Source organism: Drosophila elegans, unplaced genomic scaffold (genome assembly GCF_018152505.1).
Source record: "Drosophila elegans isolate 14027-0461.03 unplaced genomic scaffold, ASM1815250v1 contig_476, whole genome shotgun sequence".
NCBI lineage: Eukaryota > Metazoa > Arthropoda > Insecta > Diptera > Drosophilidae > Drosophila > Drosophila elegans.
The window spans coordinates 10771255-10782841 of NW_024545863.1; the positions used below are offsets into that span (position 1 = coordinate 10771255).

Consider the following 11587-nt stretch of genomic DNA (forward strand, 5'->3'; position numbering starts at 1 on the left):
TCACTCTGAATCAGCAGACGAGACCATTTGAAGCACTGGATCCAAAAAACTGCCTTAACTTGCAAATACTATTGGTACTTAAAATGTTGGTTTTGGTCTGTCTAAATTTAATTGATAAAAACACAATCATTAGTACTTTTACATGATAATTCCGAGCTTTTGATTAACAACCCATTCAATTTTACATATGTTGCATCAGCTGAGGGTTACACGGTAACTTGAATTAAAAGTTTATTGTCTTTTTTCAATGCAAAAATCGATAGTCTACAGTTCTACACAATTTAATCTATTTAAAATACAAGCCAAAACACACATTTTTTAATGAGTTGTAGATTGCCATGACTTTTTTAAAATTTTGATTTTATTTCTATAAGAATTAAAGCATTAAATGCTAAAAGAAATTCAATTTAATATCCTTATTAATACTGCTTAAGCCGAAATTAAATCACACAGAGGTATGTAGGTTCCAGGAGAAATTAATATTGTCTCCATTGAAGAAGTATTTTTTGTGGCACTTTAAGACGGAAACATTGTGTAAAATCGGAGATTTTAAAATTGACGGGGACTTTAATGCAAGTTTTTCAGCAAAAACAAAATTAAGTATTTCCAGTTATTTGGGCTACAGCATTAAGAACGTCGTCAAACTCTGGATTCTCGTAATCTTTGTTACACCGCGGAACCCCCAACTGAGTGAACATATGTTTGTAAGTGACTTTTATTCACGAGCACCCAATCATCAAGAAAAAGTACAATTGGTTTGTGGAAATTTCATAAAATTCCATATTGTTTGCCTGTTTTAATTTAGCTAGCAAATTATGAAATTGGGTTTAGCTTTCAAATCTTAAGCAGATTCTTTAAAATATGCGGTAAAAGGTTTGATAAATGTGTGAAATTATGTTTAAAACTGAGGAACCAAAATCATAAAAACGTATTTAAAAAGTTATTTATTTTTAATCGGTCTTTTTGATATACATATTAAGCTATAATATTTTTAATTAGGTTCTCCTTAGACAGTTTTATCTATGGGGGACAAGGAATGTTCGCATCATAGCGTCCCAAGGGAGTTGACCGTGGCGTGGCAAACAAAACGCCCTCGCAGGCGGAGGATAATGCATGTCAAGTGGCACTAAACATGACCTAATGGACCACACTGACCAGACACGCCCCCGTCGCGAAAGGGCGGAATTTGAATCTGCGACTCATAAACAATTAGAGTCTCGTCTTTCAATGTCGGCTGCAATGTTGCGGCGACGTGTGCCCCTCCGTCTAACGAATAGTCCGGAGTCGAGGATCCATAGCCTCGGTCTAGACCGAGGCAACTCTCAAGTGGAGAATTTGTCATTCCCATATATCACACAAAGGATCGGGGAGCTGGCGATAAGCCAGGATAGAGTTTGCCTGTAGCGCCGTTTAATTCATGTTCCGTCAGAGGATCAAAGGCATCTTGAGCCGCTGTCGCATTTGTGCCCCTCTTCCTCCCTCAAGCCATCGCCTATTACTTTCCCCTTTCTCCCGACTTCATCACCGTTCCCGATTGCTTTCACTACTCTCATTTGCATTTCCTCAATGCGTCAGGCCGCCAAAGCAAGCGTAAGGTAAGCAAATTAAGATTTATTAACAACAATAAATAAACAATATGAAAAGTCTACAATAGTAACAGCACTATCGATAGTTTCCCATTTCCGCAGTCTTTGAATTTTGCCGCCAGCTCAATTACGTAAAAATACCCCGTACTGTTACAGGAAACTAAGTTATACAAAACTCGTTATAAGGTTTGCAAAAAAGCAGTGTTTTCTTTAGTCTGCAAGTCAGGAACATTGGGAGGTTGATTAACCTTTTGACCCTATAATATATATATTACTTGACCGATATGCAAAAAAAAAACATTTTTTTTAAATATATATAACAGTGAAACTTAAAAAAAAAACAAATCAACGACGTTTTTGAAGACGTCATTCAAGACAGATTTAGAGAGATTATAAGCAAAATCATTTGTGACTTAATAAGTTTGCTGTGGCCCTTTATCTTTGCAGTATATTTTTTAGCTTAACCGCGATTAGTGGGCTTAGCCATTCGATTTGCCTTGGTTTTTATTTGCCATTTAAATTTGCACATATCTTCAAGTAACACTATATAAATGGTACTTCTCTGACTATTTTAGTAACATTTTTTGAGAAGATAGATATCAGCTTAAGTAATGAATTATATTCCAGGGTATCCCATGGTCGACTCTTGCATTTACGCATGCTTTCACTTCGCCTCAAACTCTTGCTGTCAGTGCTCCAGATCCAGATCCAGTTCTGTCAAGTGGATGGCAGAGTGACTCTGGCAGTTCCTCCATTAAAGCCTTTGACATTTTATCAAAATCCATCGGGCAGCTTTATACATTTCTATTTGATGTGTTGTGCGCATAAAATTGCGCTCTCGTTTTTCATTTGCCTCAATCACGCGTCCATGTTCTGGGTGTCTCTGTTTTATATTCATTGGTTTATGGCTTTGTGTGGCTTTCAAGTGGAAAATTGTGACAATTATATTCAAATTAATTGAGTAATTGCATTCGGAATCCGAGCGGCGGCATTTTGGAGCATTTGATTTATGGCGTGTGGAAACTGGCACTCAAGAAACTGAATCCGAATAAGCCAATAATTCCACAGCGTTGAAGTCCCATTCAAATCGATCCATTGAGAGACGCACCAAGTTAATGAAATTCGAGTTTCTTCCGCCGGCAATCCAGCATCCTGAAACACTTAAGGCACCTGTAAACAATGTATGGAGCTAAATAAGTTTTGCGGTTGGGTCCATAAGATTTTTTATTAAATTTATCAGTTGACATAGTTAGCTGGGCTTTTTCGCGACCGTTTATTGTATACAATTTTCCTATTTTTAAGAAAGTTTTTTTCTTAAAAGCTTACAATCAGAAAGGATTTCCATTTTTAATTACAATTTTTTTCTTGAATCAAGAAATTTTTGTCATTGATTCAAAGACTAGCCGATTTAAAGGCGAGATTTCTAAATTACGGGAATTTTTTTCTATGAGTGTAAGGGAAAATGGTTCTTAACAAATTTAGAGGTTGATATGACACATAAGTTATTGCTAAAGCCTATATATAATGCCGATAATAGAAGGTTAGTTGTACACTTTACGAAATATAAAAGTCATAAAGATCGCACTTTAACATACTGATGTACTGATTGACCAAAATTATCAAACACCCGACTAAATAGTACACTTTTGAATGTTTTTCAGTAAAATATTAAGGAAATCTAGTAAAAACTTGTGAAGACTTTACTGATCAATAAGCCCTCAGAGTTAATAATCATAAGAAGTCGAAAATATATTTTAACTTGATTTCTTAATAATTTCTTTAATGTAGACAAATACTTTAGGGAACACTGATTTTATTTTGCAATTTCGAGTACCGTCGGGAAATGAAGTGATTCCTTTAAAAATAAATTCTTTAGTCAACTAACTACCAATTTCACCCGTTATTTTCGCGCAGTTTTGCTTAAGTTTTGAGAAATAAGGTTATAAGTATGGACTTCATTTTAAGAAAGGGCAGTTTTAAATTTTAAACGAAGCCCAAAAGTATGCTGCATCCCTCATATCTTCTCTTACGAGAATAGAAATACATAAACAAAACATACAATAATGCATAGCTTGCAAGGCACTAGGGACGTTATTTACCTTTAGTTATAATATTACAACATTTTTTAAAAATGCAACGTGTACCATAAAATACCCATTGAATAAAATTTGTTGTCTTCGGATGTAGCTGTCGTATTGATTTCCTTCTTCTTAATTCTTTTCCAATTATTTCTCAATAACGTATTACTCTACCATCTTTATTTATTTTTTTTTTTAACTCATCAAGTTAATAATTTCTTTAAAATGAAAACAACATAAGATTTAAGATTATCTCAGCCTACAAACTTCAAACTAAGTATTCCTCCTACAAAACAATCGAAGGTTAGGTGGCGCATTCTGTCGAATTGCATAGACAACACTAGAAGCTAAGTTTTGAAAACCTGCGTAGGAAAACCTAGAATCTGCATGCCAAATCCCTAGCTTTTGTTGCTTCTGAGATCTCGACGTTCAAACAGACGGACAGACGGAAAGATCTGTCCGTCCGTTCGTCAGTCCGCCCGTCCGTCCGTCCGTTTCGAAGCAAACTAGTCTTTCAGTTTGAAAGCTATCTGCATGAATCTTTCCCAAATTTTTTTTTTCTATTGCAAGTAGTATATAAGTCGGAAAGAGCTGGATCGGATAACCATATCATATAGCTCCCAAAGAAACAAACAGAAAAATAAAAAAAAAAATTATCTTTCTGTTTGTTATTATACCCTTGCAGAGGGTATTATAATTTCAGTCAGAAGTTTGCAACGCAGTGAAGGAGACATCTCCGACCCTATAAAGTATATATATTCTTGATCAGCATCACTAGTCGAGTCGATCTAGCCATGTCCGTCTGTCCGTCCGTCTGTCCGTCCGTCTGTCCGTCTGTCCGTCCGTTTATATGCAAACTAGTCTCTCAGTTTTAAAGCTATCTGCATGAAACTTTCCCAAAAGTTGTCTTTCTATTGCAGGTAGTATATAAGTCGGAACGAGCCGGATCGGACGACTATAGCATATAGCTCCCATAGGAACAATCGGAAAAATAAATGAAAAAATTATAACTTTGCTGTTTTTTAATTTTTTGTTTAGTTCTTCGAAATATAGCAATGGTTAAATATTTCAGAATTATGGTTTAAATTTCATCAAAATCGGACGACTATAGCATATAGCTCCCATAGGAACAATCGGAAAAATAATTGAAAAAAATTATAACTTTTCTGTTTTTTAATTTTTTGTTTAGTTCTTCGACATTTAGTAATGGTTAAATATTTCCAATTTACGGTTTAAGTTTCATCAAAGTCGGACGACTATATCATATAGCTCCCATAGGAACAATCGGAGAAATAAATGAAAAAAAATTATAACTTTTCTGTTTTTTAATTTTTTGTTTAGTTCTTCGACATTTAGTAATGGTTAAATATTTCCAATTTACGGTTTAAGTTTCATCAAAGTCGGACGACTATATCATATAGCTCTCATAGGAACAATAAAATAATATAAAATAACTATCAAATAATTGAGCTGCAAATCATCATAGCTTCAATGTTTTTAAACTTATACGCAAGTAAATTATAATTTTAATGTTTTCAAAAATGTTTAATTCTTGCAATAGCTGCAAGGGTATATGAACTTCGGCTTGCCGAAGTTTGCTTTCTTTCTTGTTTTTTTTAAGTCTTTTACAAGAGGTACTGGTTTAAAATTTCAGAATTACAATTTTTATTTTTTTTAAATCGGCCGACTATAACATTTAGCTGCCATGCGAACAATCAAAATATTTAAAAAAAATATGAAAAAAAATTAGCTTTTATGTTCCTGAATTTTTTCAAAAAAATGCTTTTAAACGCTTTAATTATTTAATACAGATTTACGTTTTTAACTTCATTAAAATAAAACTTCAATGTTTTTCAACATATACGCTTATAAATCGAATTTAGACGGTTCAAGAAATATTTAATTCTTTTAATAGTCGCATGGGTATATAAGCTTCGGCTTGCCGAATCTTGCTTCTATTCTTGTTTTTTGTTTTTAAAGTTTTCGCTTTTTTTATACTCTTGCAGAGGGTATTATAATTTCAGTCAGAAGTTTGCAACGCAGTGAAGGAGACGTTTCCGACCCTATAAAGTATATATATTCTTGATCAGCATCACTAGTAGAGTCGATCTAGCCATGTCCGTCTGTCCGTCCGTCTGTCCGTCCGTTTATATGCAAACTAGTCCCTCAGTTTTAAAGCTATCTGCATGAAACTTTCCCAAAAGTTGTCTGCCTATTGCAGGTAGTATATAATTTGGAACGAGCCGGATCGGACGACTTTAGCAAATAGTTCCCATAGCACAGTGGTTCCGCCGATAGGCCAAAAATCAATAAGCACGATCATCAACTTTTTTGATTCCATGTATACAATTTGACTTAAAAATGTCGTCTTTTTATTTTCGAACGAGGTTTGCTGGAAATCTAACGGTACTTTCCAACACTGGAATTAGAAGCATGAACACTATTTATTTCCGAAGTACAGCTGTTGTTTGCTGAATAATTGCGAAGCAAAAGCTCATTTCAAATTGGTCTGGCTATTGTTCAAGTTCATAACCTAAAATGTTTTTTAATGGAATTTGAAGCTGCAGGTTTTACTTTATCTTGTATAATAAATAAAAACTAATTTGATTTGTGTATTACGTGAAATTTATATATATTTAGTATACCTTGATCTCATCAATAAATAACTGACTTTTAAATTAATAATTTTTTTTAAGTTATTTGACATATAGTACATAGTTAATATTTCAGAACTACAATTTAAATTTCACCAAAATCAGAAATCTATATCATATAGCTCCCATAAAAACAATCAAAATATTAAAAAAAAAAAATAAAAAAAATTTTACTTCTCTATTTTTTATTTTTTTTTTTAATTCTATTTGACCTATTATAAATTTGATAGTTTAGAAATACGCTTTTAATTTTTTTTCATCATCACAATTGAGCTTTAAATTTATTTTTTTCAACTGCTGCAAGTGTATATAAACTTTGGCTTGCCAAAGATTGCTTCCTTCCTTCTTTATCGATCGATTTCACCACACCTAGTTGATTTTCAACTTTAATGGTCTTCAATTGCCAGTAATCAAAGTGACACCGGAGTGGTAACGTGCCTTCCAAAACGGAAAGAGTGTGAACGGAGCGAAAACCCGGCGAGATTGATAAGATTTCAATAAACAAATAATTGCGTTCAGGATGTTATCGGTCAATTGATACGAATCGTATTAAATATGTTAAAATTAATATTCCTTCTTCATGTTTTCATTATCTCTATTTACTATAACTGTGCAAAAACCATTCTTGTCGAGGAGATAACAAAATGGACATTGAGGAATGAATCCTCTTGTAAGTTGGCCGTGAATCTTTCATTAAGTTTTTTGGTTTAGTTTTATGCCAGACCCGAGAGACTCCAGATATTTGTAAACCAAGATAAGATAAGCTTCGTTTTCGTTGATAGCGCTTGTTTATGGGTTAATTAATTGGCAATAAATACTGCTCACGGTAGACACTGTGATTTTAAACCAGTTTCTGTGCTCTTTGTTTGCTTTCTCCGACTACTATCAGCCCTAAAGATTGACGTACCCCGACTACCAAGCGGCGTATATACAGCGCTGAAGGATACCTACGGAGACTTGCTAGACGCGGGAAACGATGTATCCTTGCGGTGGATAGCCAACCAGTCGTGGATTTACAATTCCAGTTTCGTCAGTGGGTAAACGGAAACCTAACCGTTGGACATGTTGCCTTATGACTTGTCCCGATCCGCAGGCGCAGAGCTGGGCCACGACAGCCAGGTGAACCTTACGCTCCACGGCATCGATACCGTTTCCAAGGTGCGCCTAAATGGTGAGCTTCTTGGAGAGACGGACAACATGTTTGTCCGCTACTCATTCGTTATCGGCCACCTGCTGCTGCCCAGCCCCAGTCAAAACACCCTGGAGATTGAGATCCTTTCGCCCTTGCAAGAGGCAAGCAGGCGAGCCCGAGAACGCGAGGATCAGGGCGTCATCACCGGGCCCATCAGTTGCCCAAGAGCACGAGGCGACGTCGAGTGCCATCGCAATCATCTGCGCAAGATGCAAATGAGCTTCGGTGGCGAATGGAACCCAGCAGCCCTTTCCTTAGGCATTTGGAAGCCGGTTGTTGTGGAGTACTATGCGGTAGCCGTGCTTCGCGACATTGATGTGGCAATTAATCGGAACGATACTCACTGGACAATGGATTGCCGTGCCTTCCTCAGCTCGCTTGCTTCGAAGGACTTTTACGCGCGGCTGGTGGTTTATGCCAAGTAATTGTAGCGAGTTTCGTGGCACATTTCAATTGAATAACAGGGCTAATACTCCATACTTTTAGCGAGCTTTTAGATGAACGTTTGGTCCTCGAGAAGCAGTTGGTCTCTTTCGTGTCACCAGTGGTGGAGTTTAAGATACACATACCCAAGGTAAAACCATGCAATAACATGTCTAACACCTCATCTTATGCCCAACTTTTCTAGGATCGAGTTACCTTGTGGTGGCCCAATGGCTATGGGAAGCAAAAGCTATATCCAGTTTTTTTTTCAGTGAAGTGCTATGCCAGCGAGGAGGGTCCTTCTCTGAGCTCGCGCACAGAATCCCAGAAGCTATTAAAGATTGGCTTCCGTACCATACAGCTGGTGGAGGATAAAGACGGTAAGTATCCTGGCCCTCCAAAACTGTTCAACTCTCGGGAACAAGACATGCAGATTCTAAAGCGCACAAATAGCCAAACTCTGTTGGGACACGTTTATTTGGTCTATATCTACTTCTACTACTTTTTAAGCTTAAACATCCGTAGCTCAACGCATCATCTACTTTTTGAGTAGGCATCCTATTTTGTTCCAGTGCAATGCCTTGCGGTTATAATCTGTTAACTTTTTATCCTTTTGGTTTTCGAACAATTAGACTTTGGCAGGACCTTTTATTTTCGGGTCAACGGACACCCGATCTTCATAAAGGGAGCGAATTACGTACCTGCCCACACACTTCCGGAGTTATCGGCAGATGCGGATAAGGGTAAGTCAGTGCCTAAACCTAGCGATATTTAACTCTTTTTTGCACTAAATACGTTCCAGTGGAATATTTACTAAAAGCTGCACATGATGCCGGCATGAACATGATTCGCGTTTGGGGAGGAGGTCTATACGAGTCGGATAACTTCTACAACTTAGCGGACTTTTACGGACTGCTAGTGTGGCAGGACATGGCGTTTTCCCAGGCAGCTTACCCTCTGGCCAATGACTTTATAGAATCAGTGTGCTTGGAGACGGTGCAGAACGCCCAACGCCTCTCCTATCATCCAAGTTTGGCCTTGATCGTGACCAACAATGAGATCGAGCTTTTCCTGGCAACCAACAAATCGGACTTCGGGGAAAACGCCACGCAAGTGGAGGCCGACTATAAAGCTCTGTTCTTTGACAGGATAGCGCACGAGTTGAAAGTTATGACTCGAAAAGATTTCAGTCCACGCCCTGGCCCCATGATCTCCACTCCTTCGCTGGGCATCGCAGAGTCCGGCCAAAATCCGGAGGACAACCTGCAAAGCCCAAACTACGGAGATGGTAAGCATGCCCCATTTATTCACAATTGTTTGCTACGAAAACAAAACTACTGTCAAGTTTAAGAATCGGGCTTTGGAAATAAAAAGTTTTTTTTTTTTTTTAAATTTGTAAATGCCCCAACACCAAATTATTTCTTAAGGTAAATTAGTTAAAAAACTATTTTGATGAGTCAAAAGCGTTCGACAAAGGGTATACATATACCCAAATAAAGCTAACATGTTAAAAATAATATCTTGTGTCCTACAAATTTCCAACTTGTCTATGTAGACAATTTGTTAAGCTTATAATTAATTGTTTTAAACAATAATCGTAGCTTGATTGCAAATGTTGGCTTGCTTTTAACTAACCGACTAAGTTTACCTTACAGTGCACATTTGGGAGGACAAAGACGGTTTTAGCCCAGAAACTTATCCCCACGCTCGTTTCGTGTCGGAGTTCGGCTACGCCAGTCTGCCAATAATGTCCTCGTGGCAAAGGGCTCTGGGAGACGGTGCAGATGGTAGCAGCGAAGAAATTGCTGCACTTATTCGAAGCCGGCAGCATGATCCCAAGGGATTCATACCGATGCTACAGTTAATCGCCTATCAACTTCCGTTCGTTCCCCAGACTTGGGATAAGAATATCGAGAAATTCATATATTTTAGCCAGGTGGCTCAGGCCATGACGACCAAAACGGCGATTGAAGTATTTCGAAGCCTGCGCAGTGGAAATCATACAATGGGCGCTCTCATTTGGCAGCTCAACGATGTTTGGGTGGCTCCCACATGGTCCTGCATCGACTTCTATGGCAATCTAAAACTAGTCTACTACTGGGCCAAAGAATTTATGGCCCCGACGAGCGTTATAGCTCTGTACGACAGCAACTCGGATAGCCTCAACATCACCCTCTCTAGGGAAGACTTTTCCGAGCACAGTGACTCAAAACTGTACTCTGTGCTGCTAAATACTTATCTATGGACGGACTTGGTTGCTAAAAAAACGATTGCTCGTGCTTTTGGACTGGTAAGCGAAACAATAAAAGCAATCGTCATTACAACCAACAATTTTCAGAGCTCTAATGGCATTGAGGTGCGTCAAATACCATTGAAATATTTGCTATACGAAAACCATTCAAAGGAAGAAATATTTTTGGAAGTTGTTTTGGAGGATGAGCAGGGCGAGTTCGTGGCTAGAAACTTTTTTTATCCGGTGCCTCTAAAAAACATTGTTGGCATAAAAGATCCAGAATTAACAGTGAGTAAACGTGCATGGGTTCAAACGCTGAAATTATTTTTCTCTTACATTTTCGAGCAGCTTGAAGTTTCAGGCCAAGACTGCAATTCTGCAACTTCGCCGTATGCCAATAGTTTCAGTCTGCGCATTACCGTGAGATCTCCAGCTCTACTTGTGTACCTTGAGGTGACGCACCCGGATTACATCAAAGAGCAGCACAAGTTCTCGACGAATGGCTTTACTCAGACACAGCCAAGGAAGACGGTACACTTAGTTTTTGAAAACGACTCGAAATGCATGGCGTTAACTGCCAGTCACATTAGAGTTCAAACGATGAATCAATATTTAATTTGAATTATGCTCTCACAAGTAATGTACATACGTGTTCAATTCAACAGCAAATATATATTTTTCTATGGCGTTGCCTGTACATGCTGCCCGATGTCCAGCTCCTTCCTTACTGCCTGAGTTAACTATCAGTTCCCTTTAAAAATTTATTGCAGTATATTCAATTTCCAATTAATGTATTTTTGAATTAAAATAAACGTCTGCCTTATTTGGTATTCAAATTCAGAATATTTTTATAATGGCAAGTTGGTCCTCTTGGAACCTCAGCCCGAAAATTTGGTGTGTATTACAATAATATATGTGATAGTGCTTAAATCCTATAGCATGGTTATAACTTTTTATAAAAGGTAGTTTTCTGTGTCTTTCCTCGAGCGAGTGTTCGTCGCCTTTTGCTTACAATGCATTTTGGCCAGAAAGTTATATGGGGCAATGAAAAGCTAGCTACCGGTCATCGTCCAGATACGTGGTAGTTCCTTGAGGCCCAGGCGATGGTACCGGTACGGTAACCCAGGTGTGACAGACAGTCGTCCAGGCGGCGATGGTACGTTAACTTGTGTTATCGACACACGTGTAAAAACATTTCCTGCGTGTGTGTGTCGAAAAAAATATGTTAATAACTCCTAAATTGTGTAACTATTTGCTTTTCACCACATAATTTAGTTAGAAATAATTTCCTTCCCGTTGCCGTTTTTTTGTTGTATAAGCTTCAATTATTTGAGCCCCTAAATTTAAAGCAAGGATCTACGTATAATAGGCTGTCAAATATCTTCATCCGCCTTTTTGTCTTTTGAATTTCGCTATGTGCA

At 37.7% G+C, this 11587-nt stretch overlaps 1 protein-coding gene across 1 annotated transcript; it reads left to right on the forward strand.

The window, feature by feature from the left end:
• The first annotated feature begins 6736 nt into the window (after positions 1–6736).
• On the forward strand, positions 6737–11002 carry LOC108141208 (beta-mannosidase-like). The gene is made up of 10 exons (XM_017264456.2): positions 6737–6988; positions 7208–7351; positions 7412–7931; positions 7997–8084; positions 8139–8313; positions 8566–8676; positions 8736–9221; positions 9589–10223; positions 10272–10454; positions 10515–11002. The coding sequence occupies exons 1-10, from the start codon at positions 6874–6876 to the stop codon at positions 10785–10787; spliced, it is 2730 nt and encodes a 909-aa protein (XP_017119945.1). The 5' UTR covers positions 6737–6873; the 3' UTR covers positions 10788–11002.
• Positions 11003–11587: the final 585 nt, after the last annotated feature.